Here is a 24,561-nt window from a genome sequence, read left to right on the forward strand (position 1 = left end):
AGGTACAACTTGAAACAGGAAAATAATTGAATGCTGTGAAGAAAAGAAACAAGGTGCTTTGAGGAATGATAACTGTGCCAACATACTTAAGTTTATGGGGTCAAAGAACACTTCGTTGTGGAAGTTGGATTTAATTCAAGACTTGAAGGAGGAGTTAGGTAAAGACTAGAGAAAGAATAGTATATGTAGAGAATAGCGTATGTAAAAAGGATGGGAAAGAGCTCGTCCTCAAGCAAGGGAGTAAAAGGCAGCCAGGATGGGTGGAGCATGTGCCTGCGGAAAGAGAGCTTTGGGAGATGAAATTGCAGGGGGAGGCAGAGGCAGCTTGGGGAAGGCCTTGGCGGCAAGGAGGTTATAGTGGGTTACATGGTGACCCTCCAAAAGATAGGCCCGTGTCCTAATCCCCTGGACGTGTAAATGTGACAGTATTTGTAAATACAGATCTTTGCAAATGTAATTAAGGATCTTGAGAATAAATCGCCTAGAATCATCTGGGTGATACACTTAATGATGGGTGTTCTTATAAGGTATACACAAAGTAGATAAGAGAAAGCCATGTGAAGCCAGAGGCAGAGAATTGGAATGATTAAGCCACAAGCCGAGGAGCTCCTGAGGGAACAAGAAGCTGGAAGAGGCAAGGAATGAAATCCCTTCTAGAGTCTTTACAGGGACTGTGGCACTGCCAACACCTTGATTTTAGACTTCCAGTCTCTAGAACTATCAGAGAGTAAATTTCTGTTTTAAGCCTCCAAGTTTTTGGTAATTTGTTATGGCAGCGTTGGAAACTAAGAGGCCATATTTTAGGATTTTTTTCTGAAAGGTATGGAAAGTTGCTGAAGGGTTTTAAGTAAGGAAATGACATGATCTTATTTATGCCTCAAAAAGATTACTGTGGCTACCATGGGGAGACAGAAGTATTAGTAGAGAAATCAAGAAGTATTACAGTAATATCAGCAGGAGACAATGGTGGTTCAAACTAGGAGGGTGGAGGGTGATCTTCAAAGAAAGGAAGTGGTCTGGGACAGAGAGAAATTTGGGGGTTACTAGCATAGGATGGTATTTAAAGTCATGGGAATAGATAGGATCACCTGGGAAGAACTTAGAACAATGAGGGCAAATGGCCCGTGTCTGAGTCCTAAATCAGACTCAACCTTTAAATCAGAAGAGGAAATGCCAAAAGAAACCAAGAAGGAATAGTCAGAAAGATAGGAAGGAAAGCCATTATAGTAGGGTGCCACAAAAGCCACGGCCTAGCGTAGGGTAGAAATGTTGAAGAGAGGAGAGGATACCAAACAGTCATTAGAGATGGTGGTGGAGGGAACTGTTACATAACTGAGGGCTGCTGGGCAGCGCAGAAGATCCCTAGGAAATGAGTGATGGTGAATCTACAGTGTTCCCACTCCGGGGGTTGTGTCTGACCATTCTCTCTGGCACAGAGATGGCCTCAGGTAAAGCAGAGGGATTGGGATTTTGCCAGGCTGGCGTGAAGGAAGGAGGGAGAGTCAAGGGATTGCATATACGAGTAAGAGGGGAATTATAAATTGAATAGTTAAAAGAAGGTGGTGAAAGGAGCCTTACTGGGGAACATAGGCAGTGGCTTCGACTTGTGGAGGAAGTGGAAGCCCCTGAACAAGTGAGCACTGAGGAAGCAAGTTGCCGGAGGATGGTGAGTTGTCACTGGTGGTGTGGGAGGTGCTCAGGTTGTACTGGTGAACACCCAGGGTGTGACCACAGAACGGGCCACAGAGGAAGCGTGGGAGAAGAGTGCTGAGAGAGGTCTTGTGCCCCCTTGGTCTGAAACGTTCTTCACCTCGCTCTTTGCCTGTCTGGCTCCTTGTCCTTCATGCCTCCACTTCAAAACACTGCTGGGCACTCCGTTTGAAGTAAGTATTCTGCCCCCACACAAAATTCTCATTATGACTTCCTGCTTTATCTTTCTTCTCGTGCTTGTTTCCCTCTTCTCCACCTGAATATAAGCTCCCATTTAGAGATTGTACCTACTTTGTTACTTAGCACTTCCCCTGCCCCACCCACAAGAGCTTACGTGTCCAACAGGTGAGATATCTGTTGAATGAACTCATACCAGGATTGGGAGTGGACAGAAAGCCTGTCGTGAAGTAGGCGAAGTGTGAAAGAGAAAATGATTGTTTCTTGAAAGGGTTTCAGCGAACTTGGTGTCCCCAGGCAGGACCACGGTTTAAGCAGTTAAGGGCAAGGAGGGACTTGCAGAGGAAGATGTGGGTATGAGGGTGATCGTCTGGTGGGTGCTCCTCTGGACCCGAGGCACGTGTTGGGAGGAGGAAAGGGCATGGGGGTCAGGTTCAGCAAGGGGCTATCCAGAGCAGCAGAGGAGTGAGCACACTGGATGACTGGTGACCAGAGGGGCTTGGGCTAAACGTATGGTCGTGACTGGAGAAAACAACCTGAAGCTTGATGGCTTTATTTTTTTAACTTTAAAAAAAAAGTTAGAGCTCACATACAGTATTTTATTAGTTTCAGGTGTACAACATAGTGATTAGACATTTGTATACCTTACAAGGTGGTCGCTTTCATACACCTAGTGCCCACCTGGGACCATACATAGTGTTACAGTGTTAATTGACTGTAATTCCGCTACTGTATTTTACATGATGAATTTATTCTTGATAGCCTCTTGGAAGGTGGTGGGAAGGTTTCACAGGGCAGGGTGAGAGGTGGTCAGAGGAGAGAGGAGAGGTGATGGGGAAAAACAATAACCCGTGAAGTGTCGTCACCCCTTTTATGGATGCAGAAGCGGAAACTTCAGTAACTCTCCCGAAGCTGTGTAGCACATGAGCAGCCCCGCGTAAGCCTGGTTCGGAGTCGGGCTCTGGAGCCATTATCTTCTTCATGCGACTCATCAGTCTCTTTTCCAGAGGGCCACACTCAAGTTTACACAAAACATTAGAAGAGTGTAGAAGTATTTTCACATAGGACCTGAGCTGCAATTTAAAATTATAACATTTTAACACTGAAGTTCTTTTTCTCCTCAAAGAGTCCCCTGTTGTCGACTCAGTCCCCGTTTAATGTGTGTGGGTTTTTTGTAGAATACATGATTGTAAAAAGCAAGTTAGTTTCTCCTTTTTCTGACAGAATAGAGGAGAATTAAAATTGGAGTTTTTAAGTTATTTCCTCACAGTGAAACCTTACTAAAAGTTTGCCAGAAATTCTTTTTCTAATATGGTTCTTGGTAGCAACCTGTATAGTAGCTTTGTTGAAGTTTCTCCTACTGTTACAGTTTTAAAAATTACTCCCAAGTGCTAAAGTAATCTAGTGAACTCACTGAGAGGAGTAGCAGAGTGCAGAAGTTCTCGAATTTATGTATGTGTTTGTGTATATATAAATATATATATGTGTATATATGAGATTTAACTGAGAAAGTGGTGAGAATTTCAGGTCCCTTGGTCTCACCCCAAGGAGTGTAACCCACTAGAAATATGCATTTTAAGCTCCCCAGTAGTTCTAGTGGAGATAATCCGTAAATCCCCTCTGAGAAGCACTGGGTTATGGATAAGTGACCCACCTTTGGAGTCTGATGGAATGGGGTTTAAAAACAGAGCTCTACCACTTTCCATCTGTGTGACCTGGGACCCGTTACTTAACCTCACTAAGGCTTATGTTCTCGGATGTAAAAGGGGGACAATGACATCCACCTGCCTTGTCGTGAGGATTAAATAAAAGAATGCTGAAAGGTCCTGGGCCCAGAATAACTCAGTACAGGTTTGTGATGTTACCATTATCAGTCTTCACAGAGGTGTGGAACTTGAATAAGTTAAATTAAATTTCTACAAATTGTCATTACCAAAGATTATTTTTTAAGCTCCTGCAGCTTCTTTGAGACCATGCTTAAGCTAGCAAGCTGATTAGTGTCAGCTAGCAGAAAACATGCTTCATTATTCCCTCATTCAGGGCAAAGAAATTTTAAGTCTGCGCCGTCACTTAATTATACTGTTATACTGTGCTAGGATAGTACAAACTAATTCTCAAAATATTGGGTAGGGTATTAAAATGTATCTAGTTTAGAGCTGAATACGTTTTTTTTGTGCAACCCTCTTTTGTCTAGGCTATAGATATGTATGCCTGGGGATTACATTTTATTTTTCTTATCTTAAAAATACTGATAAAGAACTCCTTCTCAGATTTCCTTAGCAGATTGCCTTGTTTGTTTTTCCCTGAAGAAGGCAGGCCGTGTTTTCTCTTGTGACCCGAAGACCAGCCTGAGCCTGGAAGTGGGACGGAGAGCACGGAATCGTGGTGCCGCCCAACTGGAGAGCTGAGGGCACTTCTGGGAGGCGGCTGTTACAGCGGGCATAATGAGGGTAGAAAATGCAGAGAGGGACTTCTGAAATGATTGAAAAATTCAAGAATTTCTATGTGAAGTTGATTGAGTTATTAGGACTCTCTTGAATATGGAATGAAAAAGCTTGAGACAGATATAACCCAAATTTATAAAGTTGTGAGAGATACTATATTGTGAACACAGACCTTTTTAGTAAGTTCTAAAATGTGTGCTCTGATTCATCAGTAATTCTTTGGGAATTCATCATAGTGATATATTTGCACATGTCAGAAATGACACGTACATTACAGCCTCATTTGGAAAAGCTCTGTATACAAGCTAACTAAGTAGGGTAGACTGGGTAGACTGGTTCAATAAACTAAGGTACACAATAGAATACATGTAGCCACTACAAAGAATAAGGCAGACTTGCCGCCAGTCATGACAGAGTAATTGATGACCAAACTTGCCCTCCAGCTGAAAACAACTGTAAAACAGAATATATGAGACAGTAGTTTTCAGGTACCGATCAACAGGGAGTGCAAAGCTGTGATCATTGCAAGGAGGGAAACACAAGGTGAGCCTTCCTCACCTGGGCTTTCTGCCTAGGGGCACTGTCCCTGCTCTACTGCGGAAGGTGGAGCGAAAGCAGAGTGACAGCCTGGCTGCGCGGAGGCCGCGGAGGTCCTAGTTCTGGCTGTGAGGGGGTGGAAATTTGCGTGGCAGGATTCCTGAGAAGCTCATGCTGAGTGGGGTAAGCCGCCACAGAGGTCTGTAAGGGGTGGTGATTTTGACGGAGACACCAGTGACAAGTGTGCACGTTGAGAATCTGTGAAGTCTAGCAGAGATGGCTTAACCCCGGACTGGAAGCAGAATGGTGATCCCAGCGACTGCAGGGCTGCATGTCCCTATGTCTCTAGCTGAACAACGTCGGGAAATCTGGCTGGGCACCACAGGCATGCAGTCGAGACACAGGAAGGCCAGGCCTTGTAAGTCAGGACCACACCTGGTATAAAGGGCATGCCCTAACCTAATTTCAAAATTAAGTTAAGAATAAAACCAAGTCTGACAAGGGAGCAAAACTGAATCCTGAACTCTGGTTAGTCGGATTGCTATTTGCAGAGGTGTGAGTTAATGATTATCACCCTGCTGTTCTACTATCTGTGTATTCTAGGCTTGAACAAGAATATATCGAGCATAATAGGAGCCAAGTTTTTGCTTGGAGGGAACTTATGAGCATGAAAAGAGGCAGAGCCTATATGTATTCTGTAGTGTTAGAGTGGAATTGGAGTTATCAGAATGAACTCATGGTTTTTAATATCTTTACATTTTTGTCTATATATCTGTATCTGTAACAGCCTTTATTTATATCTAATTTCTTAGTTCTGCTCACTGACATTTCTATTTATTCTGTTCTCTGACACCGATAGCAATGAGCACAGTCCCCAGATCTTGGTTTCTAAATGCCATTCTCCACTAATAGGAATCAGAGCTTCTTGGGGGAAAAGGCCAACTCCAGGGCTGAGGCAGGGAAAGTACATCTTGGAACATTTTGTGATTCCAGAGGAAGGAAGTATTCAAAGAAGAATGGGCGCATATCAGAGGTCGGCTTTAAGAGCTCATACTAGACGAATGTGGAACCGTATGAGTCAAAATAAATAATGATAACTGTGGATTACAACCTGAGTAAAATAATCGATGAGTCCACACTGATCTAAATAAGTAAATGAATAAGAGATAAATGGAAGAAAAGAGAAAGTTTTATTTTATAATAATAAATTAAGAAATTTATTGCTAGTTCATTAAATAATTACTAATTAATGTAATTTCTAACTAGTAAACTATAGAAGTGATGAGGAGTCGGAAAATCCTTAAAGGATGCTAAAAATTAGTGTGTGATAGTTTGTTAAGGAAGAGGATATTGATATAGTCTTAAAGCATCTCCCCACAAACTACTTATTAATTACAAAGGGGAAATATACAAACTTTACAAGGCAAAACCCACCTAAACCAAGAGATCAAAGTGAATCTCACCAATACTGGGACAGACAGACTCCACATGCATCCTAATATGATGCACTAATAAGAGCACAACATAAACTTTATGGATTTCTTATAAAAATATACCCTGAATCTAACACCCAAGGTAATATCGGGGGTGTATATTGTTACACATCTTCAAGAATATCCCGGTCCACAAAGACAAAGAACGACCTAGGAAACCTTTCCGGTTCCCAGAAGACTAAACACGTGGCAGTCAGCGCAGCGCATATTCTGGCTCTCCTCGTGGGCGGGGAAACAGCTGTCAGTGGCAAAATCCGCGTGTGAACTGAGATAACAAGATATATGACATAGTACTTAATTTCCTGACTTTGATAATTGTACGTGGTTTATGTCAGTGAATATCCTTGGTTTTAGGAAATACATACCGAAGTATTTGGTAGTTAAAAGACCTGTTTCTAATGTTGTTTCAATTAGATAAGAAAAGATATGCATATGTAAATTGTTTATAGAGAGAGAATGATAAAACAAATGGACAGAATGTCAACAAGAGCAAAATCTAAAGTAGAGAATATAAGGGTATTTCTTTTTTATTATTGGGGTACATTAGTTAATAAATTATATAAATTTCTTGTACTACATTGTAATTGTACTGTAAGCTTGAAATTGTCAGAATAAAAATTTATCAAAATTAGGGGGGAAATAAGGCAGCTCTATGTACTAATAAAGCATGATTTTCAATCTATTATATGCTAAGCGAGCTGGGCAAGAGGAGGATGGAGCTGCAGAATGCAGAATGGTGGGAGCAGCATGTCACTGTTTGTATAAAATATACAAGTCAGTTTACACACATTTGTTTAAACGCACAGGAGGATATGCAGGAAAATGGTTAACACGGGTTGCCTCTAGGGAAGGAACCAGGGGCCAGGGCTGGAAGGAGGTTTTGGTAAATACTCTTCAGTAATATTGGAATTCTATATCATGTACATTAACATTTGAAAAGTTAATTTAACAGCAAATGCAAAAACTGGAGGCAGTACCATTCCTTTCCAGATTGAAGGTACCTGGCAGAGCAGACCTCTAGGTAGTTAGGTGATCGTGGTTAAATTAACCAGAGAGCTCAGGTTGACTAAGGAGAGTTATTGCTGCTTAGGGTGACCTAGAAACTGCTGGCCGTTTGGACGTTGTGGAGAGCAAACAAGTTCTCCATGAGTGCGTTCCTGTATCACCTTCAGAGACAAAGCACTGTTCTAGGTGAGCACGGGCTTTGTTCTTTCTTTTGTCCTCATGTGGATTTCTTGAAACAATGAGTTATTTGTTATAGGAAATAAATGTTTTTTTAAATGGGTAAATATGCCACTTAACCTTTCCTCTTAACTTCCCCCCACCCCCGTGATGTTTTATCTCAAAATAGACCAGTCAGATGACCAGAGGTATGGCTTTGGCATTTAAAATTGCGAGGCAGTGTTGACGTAGGGCGTGGTTCAATGGGAGTGTGTGAAAGCAGACTCCAGGTGGACACAGTACAGCACTGGTAGCAGTAGTCAAACACCTTTCGTCATCGCGGCCTTAGGGTTGGGTGGGAGGAGGTTAAGAAAGCAAGGAGGAAAATTCAGTGTTGGTTTTCACAGTTTTAATAAAAACGCATTCATGGAGTTTTTATAGACTGTTGGTCTTTTTTCCTGTTTTCCTGAAATTTGCAAGAAAATGTAGAGTGTACCCTGGGCCACACAGTTCTGATGGGGACATCTCTGCTCCTGGTGTTTCATCACTAGTAGGCCTCTGAAATGCCATCTGATCCTCAGGTTAGGCTGTCTCTGTCCTTCATCCTGCTCTCTGTCACTTCTCAGCAGGCCTCATGCTGGTGGTAATGGCGAGTATCGCTTTAATGTGGGTGTGGACCAGCTCTGAAGTTACGTTTTGAATATCCATTCCAGGTCCAGTGCCCTTTTCCTCTTCTGACAGAGGACCCCCAACTTACATTTTCCATGAGGCCCCACACAGTAGGGCCTGGTCAGGCCTGATCTCACTAAATCTAGTGGAAGCGTCTGACGCACACGGTCTTCACCCTCTTGGAATTCTTCCTGAACTTCTGGACACCACAGTCTCCTCACCCTCTCCCACTTCACTGACGGCTCCTTCCTTTGCTCTTCTCTCCAGGGTGAGTGCTTCCTTCCTGAGTGTTCCCATTTGTCCCCGGCCTTTAATATGTTTTCTAGACTGCTGCTGCTGCTAACAGTAACAAAAACTCTAGTAACAGTGGTGACACGGGAATGTCTTCTATGTGCCAGACATGAATTACAAGCATATTGTCACTTAATACTTTAAATACCTCATCATGGAGATGAAGCCCCAGTCATAGAGAGGGTGGGTAACTTACCCAGGGGCGCACAACTGGCAAGCCAGGGTTTCAGTCAGGAAGTTGAATTCTGTACTTTGCTTCGTAAACCACTACACCATACAGTTAAAACCTCTTCCTGAGCTCCAGGTGAGTATGTCCCAACACCCTGCTTGGCGTTTCAACTTGTGTGTCACATGGGCATCTTAAACTGTATATTCTAAAAAGGCTCTTGAATTCCCACCCCATTCTGCCTCACTCTCACCCTTCTCCTCTTATCATCTTTCCAGTTCATTGAATGGCCCTGAAATTTACCTGGGCACTTCTTTTCTTCTCTCCCTCATGGGTGATCCATCAGCAAGCCCCAGAGGCTTCCCCTGTACCACACCTCTAGGCTAGTCCAGACCACCACTTTCCTCTGACTTCGCTGTAGCAACCGCCTCCTCATTGATTTCCTTTTTCAAGTCTGCCCCACCCTGTTCTCCACACAACAGCCAGAATTATATCTTTTCTAAATGCTTTGTTGAAGTATGATATATATATCAAAATTGGACAACTTGGTGAATCTTAACAGCATGACATGTCCATTTAACCAATGCCCAGAGCAAGAGACACGATATTCCCAGGAGCCCAAGCAGCCGCCTTGGTGCTCCCTTCCAGCTACTGTCCTCCCTCCCTGCCACTCAGATGCTCTCTGTGCCGACTTCTGACTCCATAGATGAGCTTACTACTTCTTGAACTTCATATAAATGAACTTCAATTACACAGTAGGTATATAGTATCAATATACCACAATTTAAATATCCATTTTACTTTGTTACATATTTGGGTTTCTAGTTTTGGTCTATTTTTAATAGTACCGCCACAACCATTATTGTACACATTTTGCTAAACATACATAAGAATTTCTGTCAGGTATGTTTCTAGGAGTGGACTTGCTGAATCAGATGGTGAGTGTATATTCAGCTTTAGTAGATAATTTCAAAAACCATTTTTCTAAGTGGTTATAACCACCAGCATTGTTTGAGAGTTCTAATTGTTCACAACCTCACCAAGATTTGGGATGGTTTCTCTTTTACATTATAGGCATTCTGATGAGTGTGTAGTAATATCTCACTATGGTTTTAATTTGCATTTTTCTAGTTACTAACGGAATTGAGTACCTTCTCATGTTTATGGGTCATTTGGACATCCTCTTTAATGAAGTGCCTATTTAAGCACTTTGCCTATTTTCCTGCCTTTCCTAATTGACTTGTAGGAATCCTTATAGATTCTTTTTTATATGTTGGATATATGTATTGTAAGTATCTTTTTCCATACTGTGGCTTACGTTTTCAGTTACTTAGTAGTTTTCTTCCATGAGCAAAATTTGTTAGTTTAGTGTAGTAAGAATTATTACTCATTTCTTTTAGTAATTTAGTAGTTTTCATGTCGTTTAAGTAATCTATGGCATGAAGATATTCTTCTGCATTCTCATCTAAAACTTACTGGTTTACCTATGATATTTAGTAAGACCTACAATCCATATGGAATTTTGTATGTGTGTATAGCATAAAATATAGGAGTCGAGTTACTTTTTAGAAGTTTTTCCTTTCTTTTTTCTTTCATTTATTCTATTACAGTTGTCCCAGTTTTTTGCACCTTTGCCCCCCTACACTGAGCCCACCCCTCACTCCCTCAGTCAGTCCCCACTCCGTTGTCTATGGCCATGTGTCATTCCTGCATGTCCTTTGGATAATCCCTTTTCCTTCCTTCCACCATTTCCCACCACCCTCCTCCTTTCTTACAGCCATCAGTCTCTTCTATGTTTCCACGTCTCTGGTTCCATTTTGCTCGTTAGTTAATTCTGTTCTTAAGATTCCAGTTATAAGTGAGATCACATGGTGTTTGTTTTTCACCAACCAGCTTATTTCATTTAGTATAATAGTCTCCAGTTCTATCCATGCTGTTGCAAAAGGTAGGAATTTCTTCTTTTTTCTGCTGTGTAGTCTTCCATTGTGTAAATGTACCACAGCTTTTTAATCCCTTCATCTACTGATGGGCACATAGGCTGTTTCCAGTGCTTGGCTATTGTAAATAATGCTGCTATGAACAAGGGGTGCATGTGTTCTTTTGAATTGGTGTTTTAGGATTCTTAAGGGTATATTCCCAGCAGTGGAATTGCTGGGTCAAAAGGCAGTTCCATTTTTAATTTTTTAAGAAAATTCCATACTGGTTTCCACAGTGACTGCACCAGTCTGCATTCCCACTAACAGTGCACTAGGGCTCCATTTTCTCCACATCCTTGCCAGCACTTATTTTTATTGATTTATTAATGATGACCATTCTGACGAGTGTGAGGTGATGTCTCATTATGGTTTTAATTTGCATCTCTCTGATGGTTAGTGATGTTGAACATTTTTTCATATGTCTATGGGTCATCTGTATGTCCTTCTTGAAAAACTATCTATTCAGGTCCTTTGCCCATTTTTTAATTGGATTGTTTTCTTGGTGTTCAGTCATGTGAGTTCTTTATATATTTTGGATATTAAACCCTTGTCCAAGGTATCATTTGCAAGTATATTTTCCTATACAGTTGGTTCCCTTTTCATTCTGATGATGGTTTCTTTACCTGTGCAGAAGCTTTTTAATTTGATGTCCCATTTGTTTATTTTTTCCTTTATTTCCAATGCCCTAGGAGATATATTGGCAAAAATATTGCTACATGGGATATCAGAAATTTTACTGCCTATGTTTTCCACTAGGGTTTTTATGGTATTACAGCTTATATTTAAGTCTTTTATCCACTTTGAGTTTATTCTGGTGTATGGTGTATGGTGTTGGTGGTCTAGTTTCTTTTTTTTTGCATGCACCAGTCTAGTTCTTCCAACACCATTTATTGAAGACTGTTTTTACACTATTGTATGCTCATGCCCCCTTTGTAAAATATTAATTGACAATAGAGATGGGTTTATTTCTGGGCTCTCTATTCTGTTTCATTGGTCTATGTGTCTGTTCTTATGCTAACACCAGACTGTTTTGATTACAGTGGGCTTGTGGTATAATTTGATATTAGGTATTGTGATCCCTCCTATTTTATTCTTCTTTCTCAAGACAAGGCCTTTTTTGGTTCCATTTAAATTTTTGAAATATTTGTTCCAGATCTGTGAAATATGCCACTGGTATTTTAAAAGGAAGTGTATTGAATCTATAGATTGCTTTAGGTAGTATGGACATTTTAATGATGTTAGTTCTTCCATGAACACGGTACATGCATCCATTTATTTGTATCTTCCTCAATGTCTTTCTTCAGTGTTCTGTAGTTTTCTGAGTACAGGTCTTTTACATCCTTGGTTAAATTTATTCTTAGGTACTTTATTTGTCTTGTTGCTATAATAAATGGTACTTTTTTATTAGTTGCTCATTCTTGTAGTTCATTGTTATACAAAAATGCCATCAACTTCTCAATATTGACTTTGTATCCTGTTACTTTGGCAAACTCACTCATTTTTTGGTAGAGACTATAGAGATATCTATATACCACGTCATCTGCAAATAATGACAGTTTTGCTTCCTCCTTTCCAATTTGGATGCCTTTTATTTTTCTTGTCTAATTGCTTCCAGTATTTCCAGTACTATGTTGAATAAAAGTGGTGAAAGTGGATCTCTTGTCTTGTCCCTGATCTGAAGGGAAACACTTTTAGTTTTTGTCCATTGAGTATGATGTTGGCAGTAGGTTTTTTGTGTATGGCTTCTATTATATTGAATTATGCTCCCTCTATTCTCACTTTGCTCAGTGTATTTATCATAAGTAGGTGCTGGATTATATCAAATGCTTTTTCAGCATCTATTAATAGAATCATGTGGTTTTTGTCTTTCATTTTGTTTATGCGATGTATTATGTTTATTGATTTGCAAATATTGTACCATCCTTGCATCCCTGGGATAAATCCGACTTGATTGTGGTGTATGATCTTTTTAATGCATTGCTGGATTTGGATTGCCAATAACTTGTTGAGGATTTTAGCATCAATGTTCATCGGAGATAGTGGCCTGTAATTTTCTTTCTTTGTTGTATATTTATCTGGTTTTGGAATTTGGATAATATTGGCCTTGTAAAAAGAGTTTTGGAGTTTTCCCTCTTTATGAATTTTTTGGAATAGTTTGAGGAAAGTTGTTATGTCTTCTTTGAATATTTGGTAGAATTTGCCTGTGAATCCATCTGGTCCAGGGCTTTTGTGTGCTGGGAGTTTTTTGATTACTGATTCAGTTTTGCTAGTTATTTTCGGTCTGTTCAAACTTTCTGTTCTTCTGGATTCAGTTTTGGAAAATTATATATTTCTATAAATTTATCCATTTCGCCCAGGTTGTCCAATTTCTTGGCATATAGTTGTTACTAGTAATTTCTTACAATCTTTTGTATCTCTGTGGTATTGGTTGTTTCTTTTCTTTCATTTCTGACTTTATTTATTTGGGTCCTCTCTCTTTTTTCCTTGATAAGTCTGGTTAAAGATTTGTCAATTTTGTTTATCTTTTCAAAGAACCAGCTCCTGGATTCGTCGATCCTTTGAATTGGTTTTTTTTTTTTCAGTCTTTATGTCATTTATTTTTTATTTAATCTTTTTTTAAAATATATTTATTGATTATGCTATTACGGTTGTCCCATTCCCCCCCCCCCCACTCCACTCCATCCTGCCCACCCCCTCCCTCCCACATTCCCCCCTATAGTTCATGTCCATGGGTCATACTTATAAGTTCTTTGGCTTCTACATTTCCTACACTATTTTTACCCTCCCCCTGTCTATTTTCCACCTATCATCTATGCTACTTATTCTCTGTACCTTTCCCCCACTCTCCCCCTCCCACTCCCCTGTTGACACCCCTCCATGTGATCTCCATCTCTATGGTTCTGTTCCTGTTCTAGTTGTTTGCCTAGTTTGCTTTTGTTTTTGTTTTATGTGTGGTCGTTAATAACTGTGAGTTTGCTGTCATTTTTACTGTTCCTATTTTTGATCTTCTTTTTCTTAGGTAACTCCCTTTAACATTTCATATAATAAGGGCTTGGTGATGATGAACTTCTTTAACTTGACCTTATCTGAGAAGCACTTTATCTTCCCTTCCATTCTAAATGATAGCTTTGCTGGATACAGTAATCTTGGATGTAGGTCCTTGCGTTTAATCTTGGGTAATGTAATTATGATGTGCCTTGGTGTGTTCCTCCTTGGGTCCAGCTTCTTTGGGACTCTCTGAGCTTCCTGGAAGTCTATTTCCTTTGCCAGATTAGGGAAGTTCTCCTTCATTATTTGTTCAAATAAGTTTTCCATTTTTTGTTCTTCCTCTTCTCCTTCTGGCACCCCTATAATTCGGATGTTGGAACATTTCGAGATGTCCTGGAGGTTCCTAAGCCTCTCCTCATTTTTCCAAGTTCTTGTTTCTTCATTCTTTTCTGGTTGGATGTTTGTTTCTTCCTTCTGGTCCACACCATTGATTTGAGTCCCAGTTTCCCTCGCATCACTATTGGTTCCCTGTACGTTTTCCTTTGTTTCTCTTAGCATAGGCTTCATTTTTTCATCTGGTTTTCGAACAGATTCAACCAATTCTGTGAGCGTCTTGATAACCAGTGTTTTGAACTGTGCATCTGATAGGTTGGCTATCTCTTCCTCGCTTAGTTGTATTTTTTCTGGAGCTTTGAAGTGTTCTGTCATTTGGGCCATTTTTTTTTTTGTCTTGGCGCGTCTGTTACTTAAAGGGGCGGAGCCTTAGGTGTTCCCTGGGGCGGGGTAATGCTGATTGCTGAGCTGTGACGCTATATATGAGGGAGGGGCCGAGAGGGAGCAATGGTGCCTGCTCCCCTCTCCACCAGATTGCAGTCTTTCACTCCTCTACCCACAATCAAACTGGGCCCCTCTGGTGCTGGTTCCCGAGTGGGTGGGCCTGTGCACGCCCTAGGCCCCTGTGGGTCTCTCCAACGACCTCTCCTGTGAGGCTGGGAGTCTCTCCTGCTGCTGCCCCAACCCCCACGGGCGTTTTCAATCAGAGGTTTGAGGCTTTATTTCCCTGCGCTGGAGCCCTGGGTTGCGCGCGGTCTGCTTTGCTCCCTGCCGTTTGTCCGGTTTATCTGTGTGCGAATGTGGGGCTACAGGGTGCTACCCACTGCTCTGCCTGCCCCGCTCTCCGCCACTCTGAGTCCGGCCCTCTCGGTTTATCTGCACAAATGTAGGGTTGCAGGGTCTGCTAGTACTCGGACTGCCTGCCCCATTTGTCCCACACTCCGCCAGTCTCAGTCCCGCCACGGCAACGTGAGTCCTCTCCACCCTGATGCCCGTCTCCGCCTCTCCTACCGGTCTGGATGAATGTTTATTTTGTATTTCCTTGGTGTTGGTCCCCCTTGCCGTTCGATTTTCTGTCAGTTCTGGTTGTGCGAGGAGGCGCAGTGTGTCTACCTACGCCGCCATCTTGGTTCTCCCCTTTTATTTAATCTTTATTAAATTTTTTTCCATTACCATTTAGTCCCCTTATACTTCCCTTCCCCCCCAGCACTCACCACACTGTTGTCCATATCAATGAGTCTTTGTCCTCTTTGTTCAATCCCTTCAACCCCTCACCTCCTGCCACCAGTAGCTGTCATCCTGCTCTCCATCTATGAGTCTCTGAATTTTCCTTATTAGCTCAGTTTGTTCATTAGATCCAACATATGAGTGAAATCATATAGTATTTCCTTTCTCTGACTGGCTTATTTCACTTAGCATAATGTACTCCAGGTCCAACCATACTGTTGCAAAGGGTAAATTTTTCTTTTTTACAGCTGAGTAGTATTCCATTGTGTAAATGTCCCATGGTTGTTTTATCCACTCATCTACTGATGGACACTTGGGCTGCTTCCATATCTTGGTGATTATAAATAATGCTGCCGTGAACATAGGGGTGCTTATATCCTTCCTTTGAATTAGTGTTTTGGGTTCCTTTGGATATATTTCCAGAACTGGGATCACTAGGTTAAAGGTCATATCTATTTTTAATTTTTTGAGGTATCTCCACACTGCTTTCCACAGTGGCTGTACTAGTCTGCATTCACACCAACAGTGCAAAAGCGTTCCCCTTTCTCCACATCCACTCCAGCACGTGTTGTTTGTCGATTTATTGATGATAGCCATTCTGACAGTCGTGAGATTATATCTATTTTGGTTCTAATTTGCATTTCTTTTCTGATTAGTGACGTTGAGCATCTTTTCATATGTCTATTAGCCATCTGTATGTCCTCTTTGGAGAAGTGTCTATTCAGGCCCTTTGCCCATTTTTTAATTGGGTCATTTGTCTTTTTGTTGTTGAGTATTATAAGTTCTTTATAAATTTTGGATATTAACCCCTTATCAGATGTATCATTAAATATGTTTTTGCATTCTATGGGTTGTCTTTTTATTTTGTTGATGATTCCCTTTCCTGTCCAAAAACTTTTAGTTGACGTAGTTCCATTTGTTTATTTTTTCTTTTGTTTCCCTTACCTGGGAAAATATATCCAATAAAAAATGGCTATGTACAATGTCTGAGATTTTGCAGTCTACGTTTTCTTTCTAGGATTTTTATGGATTTGAATCTAATATTTAAGTCTTTGATCCACTTTTAATGTATTCTTGTGTGCGGTGTAAGAAGGTGGCCTAGTTTCATTTTTCTGCACATATCTGTCCACTTTTCCCAACACCATTTATTAAATAAAATGTCTTTAGCCCATTGCATATGCTTGCTTCCTCTGTTGAATATTAATTGACTATTATGGTGTGTGTTTATTTCTGGTCTCTGTTCTGTTCCATTTATCTATGTGTCTGTTTTTATGCCAGTACCATGCTGTTTTGATTACTATGGCCTTATACTATAGTTTCATATTAGGTGGCATGATTCCTTCAACTTTTTGTTCTTTGTCAGGATCACTGTTATTATGTGGGGCATTTTGTGGTTCCACATAAATTTTTGAAATATTTGTTCTGGTTCTGTGAAATACATCGTTGGAATCTTGATAGGAATTGTATTGAATGTATAGATTGCATTGGGTATATGGACATTTTAATGATGTTAATTCTTCCTACCCACAGACATGTTATGTGCTTCCACTTAGTTGTACCTTCTTCAGTTTCTTTCTTCAGTGTCTTACAATTTTCCAAGTACAGGTCTTTTACATCCTTGGTTAGGTTTATTCCTAGGTATTTTATTCTTTTAGTAGCAAGTATGAATGGGATTGTTTTCTTAATTTCCCTTTCTGATAGTTCATTATTGGCATGTAAAGATGCAACCGATTTCCTGATATTAATTTTGTATCCTGCTACTTTGCTGAGTGCATTTATCAGTTCTAATAGTATCTTGGTGGAATCTTGGGGTTTTCTGTGTACAATAAAATGTCACCTGCAAATCATGCCAGTTTTACTTCTTCCTTTCCAGTTTGGATGCCTTTTATTTCTTCCTCTTGTCTGAATGCCATCGCTAAGACTTTCAGGACTATGTTGAATAAGAGAAGTGAAAGTGTACATCCCTGTCATGTTCCTGATCACAAGGAGAATGCTTGTAGTTTTTGCCCATTCAGTATGATGCTGGCAGCGGGTTTGTCGTGAATGGCCTGTATTATATTTAGGTATGTTCCCTCTGATCACACTTTGCTGAGTGTTTTTATCATAATGGGGTGCTGGATTTTATCAAATGCTTTTTTGCATATATTGATATGATAATGGGTCTTTATCCTTCATTTTGTTTATGTGGTGAATCACATTTTATTGATTTATGAATGTTGTACCAACATTGCATTCCCAGAATAAATTCTGCTTGATCATGCTGTATGATCTTTTTAATGCATTGCTGTATTTAGTTTGCTAATATTTTGTTGAAGATTTTAGTGTCAATGTTCAACAGGGGTACTGGCCTATAATTTTCTTTATTTGCAGTGTCTTTGTCTGGTTTTGGAATTAGGATAATGCTGGCCTTGTAAAATGAGTTTGGGAGTCTTTCCTCCTCTTGAATTTTTTGAGATAGTTTGAGAAGGAGAGGCGTTAGTTCTTCTTGGAATGTTTGGTAAAATTCACCTGTGAAGCCATTCGGTTCAGGACTTTTGTTTGTTGGGAGTTTTTGGATCACGGCTTCAATTTCACTAGGTATAATCTGTCTATTCAGTCTCTGATTCTTCCTGATTTAGTTTTGGAAGATTGTATGTTTCTAGGAATTTATTCATTTTGTCCAGGTTGTCCAGTTTGTTAGCATATAACTGTTCATAATATTTTCTTATAATCCTTTGTATTTCTTTGGTGTCAGCTCTTATGTCTCCTGTTTCATTTCTGATTTTATTTAATTGGGTCCTTTCTTTTCTTTTTCTTGACGAGTCTGGTTAAAGGTTTGTCAATCTTGTTTATCTTTTCAAAGAAGGAGCTTTTGGAGTCATTGCTCTTTTGTATCATTTTTTTAGACTCTAATTTGTTTATTTCTTCTCTGATCTTTATTATTTCCTTCCTACTACTTACTTTGGACTTTGTTCCTTTTCAAGTTCTTTAAATGTAAAGTTAGATTGTTTTTGAGCTTTTTCTTGTTTTTTTGAGATAGGCCTGTAAGGCTATGAATTTCCCTCTTAAGATTGCTTTCCCATTGTCCCACGGATTTGGGACAGTTAGGTTGTCATTTTTATTTGTTTCAAGGTATCTTTTGATTTCTTCCTTGATCTCATTGTTGATCCAATCATTGCTTAATAACATGTTATTTACCTTCCATGTCTTTCTGTGTTTGTCAGTGTTCTTCTTGTGATTAATTTCTAGTTTTATAGCATTGTGGTCAGAGAAGATGCTTGATATGATTTCAGTCTTCTTAAATTTCTTGAGACTTGTTTTGTGTCCTAACATGTGGTCTATCCTAGAAAATGTTCCATATGCACTTGAAAAGTATATTCTGCTGTTTTGGGGTGAAATGCTCTGAATATATCAATTAAATCTGTTTGATCTAGCGTGTTGTTTAATGCTGCTGTCTCCTTGATGATTTTCTGTCTGGAAGATCTACCCATTGAAGTCAATGGGGTGTGAAAATCCCTGACTATGACTGTATTTCTGTCGATCTCTCCCTTTATGTTCATCAAGATTTGCTTCACATATTTAGGTGCTCCTATGTTGGGTGTGTAAATGTTTACTAGGGTTATACACTCTTGTTGGATTGTTCCCTTTAACAGTATATTGTGTCCTTCTTTATATCTTACTATAGCCTTGGTTTTGAAGTCTATTTTGTCAGATATAAGCACTGTTACCCAAGCTTTTTTTCCCCTTACCATTTGTGTGAAATATCTTTTTCTATCCCTTTATTTTAGTCTGTGTGTAATTTTCAGACTGAGATGAGTCTCTTGGAGGCAGCATACATATAGGTCTTGTTTTCTTATGCATTCAGCTACCCTATATCTTTTGGTTATAGCATTTACACCATTTACACTTACGGTGATTATTGATAGACACATACTTAGTGCCATTTTATTGTTAGACTATTTTCTTCTTTTTTTCTTTCTATTTTTCTTATTCTCTTTAAAGCAAGCCCTTTTACATTTGTGGCAGCACTTGTTTGGTTTTAATAAACTCCTTTAGCTATTTCTTGTCTCAGAAGCTCCTTATTTCTCCTTTAATTTTAAATGATTTTATCCAGTCTTGCTCGGTAAAGTAGCCTTGGTTGTAGGTCCTTGATTTTCATCACCTTGAGTATTTCACACCACTCCCTTCTGGCCTGAGATGTTTCTGTTGAGGAATCAGATGACAGTCTAATTGGTGCTCCCTTGTATGTAACTATCTGCTTTTTTTTTGTAGCTTTTAGGGTTTTCTCCTTTTCTTTAAGCATTGTCATTTTAATTATGATGTGTCTCTGTATAGGCCTCTTTGGGTCCAACTTGTTTGGGACTCCGTGAGCTTTCTGGATTTGTGTGTCTTTTTCCTTCACCAGATATGGGAAGTTTTCAGCCATTATTTCCTCAAATGGGTTTTTCATGAATATCCAGTTGACCTGACATCAGTTTTTGAAAAGACCATCATTTTCTCCTTGTCAGAGAGGCAATTTTCTTAAATATGTCTGAGATTCCCCTGCTTAAAATCCTTCAATGGTTTCCCATTGCACTTAGAATGATTATACACCTGTTACCGTGGCTCCTTGGCTGGCATCTGCGTGTTTCTCTACTCCCACCTCAGTGTCCTCTTTTTCTCCTCTCCACTGTGGACACCCTGGCCTCCTCACTATTCCTTGGTCAAGTACATTATTGTGTCAGGCCCCTGCTTGTGGGGTTTCTTCTGCCCAGAGTGCTCTCCATATCTCAGCCTGAATCACTCTTCATGTCACTCAAATGTCTACTGAAATGTCTTTGGGAAGTGCCACTACACACTCCATATAACATTAAGAATTGATAATATGTAAAAGTCCCTTGAGCACGTACGGCGTTACTAATGATCTTCCTCCCCTACGACACTGTGATTCCCTGAGGTAGATTATGTCCTGTTTTCCTTTTGTAGCTCTTATTTGTAACATAATACATTAGAACACAAATAAAGCCCTAAGTATAAAGCATATGATAATTCATTGTTTTCTCTATTTTGTCTACATTTGCCTCAGATAATTCAGATCCTGGTATGAATATTTAATAATTTAATGAGCTGTGGTGGAACATCAACTCATTGTACTTTTTAAAAAGAGAGTAGTATACAGCATTATAGTTTGAAGCTTATAAACTCACTTTAACTGTTTTACATGGAAAGAATGCATAGGCTAAGTAAGCCCAAATGAATTTTATCTATGGCTAAAGAATTTAAACATTTTTCAGTGACATTATATATCTCATCTAGCAGTAATACTGATTGCATTTAAAATTTTAAAGTTACATTTTTTTCTAAGCATTCTACAGTCAATGATTCTCATTGACCTGGTTCCTATTATTTGGGGCTATTTTAGGGGCTACATGCATATGTAAATTTGGATTTGGAGGCAAGAGCTAGACCAAGCTTTCATTTATTTGTTCATTCTATATATCCAAGGCATTTAGTTCCCTCATTGGTTACATTTGCTTTCCTTTTCCTAAAGCCTTAAGGTAATGCCTGACATATATAATTCTTTTATTAATTGTAGAGTGTCATAAACTAACAGAGGAGAAAGAGACTTTAAAGATTACCTTTATTCTAGCAATAAAATACATTAGTGGGTCAGTTGACGAAACTGGAATATAGTTGATAGGTTAAAGCATTGTCAATGACACATTTCCTGAAGTCGATAACTGTGCTATGTAAGAGAATATCCTTGTTCTTAGAAAAACACACTGAAGTATTTAGGAATCAAAGGCCATAGTGATGATTTTCCTTATTCCCAAATGGTTCAGGAAAAACCCTGTGTGTGTGCATACGCATGTACAGACACAGAGAGCAGCTTGCGTGTGCAAGTGAGTGCAAGAGCACATTATAAACCAACATTTTTTTTAATTTAATTTATTTATTTTTAGAGAGAGGGGAAGGGAGGGAGAAAGAGAGGGAAAGAAACAGCAATGTGTGGTTGCTTCCAGTATACCCCCAATTGGGGGCCAGCAACCCAGGCATGTGCCCTGACTGGGAATCAAACCAGCGACCCTTTGGTTTGCAGGCCAGTGCTCAGTCCACTGAGCCACAACAGCCAGGGAAAATGGGGCAAAGTTTTAATGACAGGTGGATCTGTTAATGTGCGTTTTAATGTTCTTCATATTATTCCTGTAGCTTTTTTATAAATGTGAAATTATTTCCACAAAAACATGTTTGTTAATCCTCTCATCCAGCCCTCTCAGGAAGACCCTTCAGTTCTCATGACAGAGTAACTTTCCCTAGATGCCCTGAGAGTTAGAGACAGAACTGACCCCTGCTCCTGTGTGCTCTGTTACACTGTGCCGCCTCCTTGTAGCTACCCGTCATTGAGTTCTAACCCAACGCAGGGGCCGTAATCCTGCTGTGCCTACGTAGGACACAGCCAAGCTTGCACATTCACGATGTCGCTTTGTGTTTCTTCTAAAAATATTTTTGCCATTACTGGTCAGTCTTACAACCTTCAGTCCCACTATTACATGGACATCTTGTTATTACATATGCTATCCATTAAAACAAGACATCTCTACATGTTAAGTTTTAACAAACTTTTTTTTTTTTCTATTTCTTGATAGCTACTGCTTCTTGGGATACATTCCTTATGCTATGGAATTTCAGGCCCCAAACTAGAGCTTTCAGATACGTGGGTCACAAGGATGTTGTAACCAGCGTGCAGTTTTCTCCACTTGGAAACTTACTGGCATCTGCTTCACGAGACAGAACTGTCAGACTCTGGATTCCTGATAAGTAAGAGAAACATATACCTGATATGCTCTGGATTTAGGAATGTGGAGGAAAACGGGAGTCTGGCTGCTCCTGACGAACTTCTCAGGGAGACCCAGACGCCCTGGTTACCTGACCTACACTTAGACTGAGTCACTCAACAGGTGTCAAGTCAACGATTTGAAGCACTTTTTTCTCACCTGTAACTCATAATTATGGCTTCTATTTCTAACCATGGAAATAGGGTTAATATGTTTTAAGTTATTGGGCAGGGGTGATAGTTATCAACCCCTTAGGAAATCTGCTGTACGCTTTAGACTGTCTACCCAGGGAGATGCACACTGGCATGTGTGACCAAAAATTGTACAGTTCATTAATCTCCCAAAGGCCGTTCACGGATCGTCAGGGACCTTTGGGTTCCCATTAAAAACCCTGTGTCAGAATTATTCTTTGATGCATATCATTCATTATGAGGCCCCAGAACATTCTTGTTAAAGAAAATTTCTGACAAAAGTATAAATTGTATTTGTTGAAAGGTCCTATTCCACTACAACAGATCTTTCTTTAAGACACTTTTCAAACCCTAGTTGATAGCCCATCTATTTTAAGCAATTATTGAGCCATGAATTTATTTGAAGCTTTTAAACTCTTAATTATATAGTTTTTAAAACATACTTGAAAAGAGAATGAGTGGCACAAAGATTCCCCTACCCCATATGCACTGAACAGATTCAGTAGTTATCGGCACTCTGTCAGTCTTGTTTCATCTATTCTCCCTCCCTCCCTTTTTGCTGTAGTATTTTTAGAACACATTATATCATTTCCCCCTGTAAATACTTCAGATAATAAGAATTTGAGCGTTTCCTATGACTCTGTTGTGGCAGGATTTGATGGGTGGCATGTGACGGAGCAGGCGCTCCCAGTGAAGGAAAGTTCACCGGGCATTGCCCCGCCACCACCCAAGGGAAACTCCATGCTGAGAAATCTGAATATGACCCTGACGGTAGCACAAAGTATTAAAGTGACCTGTCATAATGACCCTGTGGATGATAATATAGAGGGGAATTGTAAGAGAGAGAGACTAGTTTCAAGTTTAAAAGGGAAAGCATTTTCTAAAATCCTTAGTGTTGGGGCTGTAGGACCAGCACCACACAGCCTCAGCCACCCATTTCTAATTCAAGAAAACCTCAGTGAGCAAACTGTACAGGGGTACATGAGCTAAAAGCACACTGCATCATTGATCTGCACCGGCTAGTCTAAATACAGCAATTAAGCTTGTGTAGATGTCAAGCTTGTGTAGATGTCTCTCGTTCCTCATTTTAAATCATAGAGTAGGGCCAGGGCAATAGTGGATCATGGCAATGGGAAGGAAACTCGTGTATCAAGTTCTCTATTGCTTTGTAACAATCTTTGAAACACAGTAACTTAATACAGTAACTATCATTTCTCACAATTTTGTGGGTTGTTTGGCTGATTCTTCTGCCCCATTTGGTGTTGGCTAGCACTTATGCAGCTTCGTTAAGCTGACAGCAGGGCTGCTGGGTCTAAAACCTCATTCATATGCTGAGGGCCTTGGTGCTGGCTGTTGGCTGGGGCAGCTTGGTGCATGTGCCATTTCTCCAGCAGGACAGGGACTTCCATACAGCATGGCAGCGGGTTCTAGGATAGTAAAAGCAGGAGCTGCTAGACCTTTTAAGGGCCAGGCCTGAAACCTGCACAGTGTCACTTCTGCCCCCATTCTGTGGGTCAAAGTAATTCACACCACATCCCAGATTCAAAGGGAGGAAAAATCAGCAGATTCCACCTTTTGGCGGAAGGAGTGGCATGTGTGTACAGGGGTGAGAGGAACTGTGGGCAGTTAGATTTTCTGACAGACACCTCAGCAGGTGACTGGAAGGCTAAGAAAGAATAGTGGAAGCAGGTCTGGCCGGGATTTTGTCATGGTCTGCAGTCAAGAGAATCTGGGCAGAAAGGACAGGTAAACATGTTGGGGGCAGAGCCTGCGTTAGGGTGAGGTAAGGAACTAGCCACCAGTTAAACACTGACACAGCAAACACTAGGCACTCCTGTCCTGGTTTTTGTTTTTCTTTTCTGTGTGTGTGTGTTTTACACATGCTTCCTGTTGAGACCGGACCCAGTGGGTAGGCCAGCCTACAGCTCAGAGGAGGGCCTTGTAGCAGGAGGGCCAGCGGGGCAGCCTGCTGAAGTGTGCAGTGTGGAACTGAAGAGCAGGGCAGATTTTGGTGATACCGTGTCTTGCTTCCTGGTGATAGCAGACACCAACGCTTTTCTTTGTTTTCTCTAAGCCGTGTACCAGAATTCAGGCCAAACTCTACTCTGACCTCTACTCAGAACTTTCCCTTGAAACCTCACTGAACTAGTCCCTGAATGCTCCCTCTTATTTTTTTAAATAATTGATTTTAGTTATTCTTGGTGTAATATCATATATCAGGTGATGGGTGATGGAGATTTATGACACTCACCTTAGCCTTCTCTAGGCCACTGGAAGGGTAAGCTAGGATGGATCTAAGAACCTGTAAGTATTCCCTCTTCCCAATAGAATTCAACAAAATGCATTGAGTTCATTTTATATGCCTGACATTGTGCTAGATTTTGATCTTACAGCAATAAATAAA

General features: G+C 40.3%; 1 protein-coding gene across 7 annotated transcripts in view; it reads left to right on the top strand.

The window, feature by feature from the left end:
- The window catches only part of POC1B (POC1 centriolar protein B), a 106,829-nt gene that overhangs the window by 7,931 nt on the left and 74,337 nt on the right, over positions 1-24,561 (top strand). For 3 of the 7 annotated variants that reach the window (XM_024571733.4, XM_024571838.4, XM_045204098.3), the window contains exon 3: positions 21,778-21,949. The exons of 1 other annotated variant lie outside the window; for it this stretch is intronic. In XM_024571733.4, coding sequence (XP_024427501.2) covers positions 21,778-21,949 — 172 coding nt within the window. Of the gene's footprint in view, positions 1-1,739; positions 1,884-4,938; positions 5,052-21,777; positions 21,950-24,561 lie in introns of those variants that run through there. 3 more of the 7 variants (XM_053921002.2, XM_071220998.1, XM_071220997.1) reach the window with 3 other exon arrangements.

The sequence above is a fragment of the Desmodus rotundus genome, chromosome 3 (assembly GCF_022682495.2).
Source record: "Desmodus rotundus isolate HL8 chromosome 3, HLdesRot8A.1, whole genome shotgun sequence".
Classification (NCBI taxonomy): Eukaryota; Metazoa; Chordata; class Mammalia; order Chiroptera; family Phyllostomidae; genus Desmodus; species Desmodus rotundus.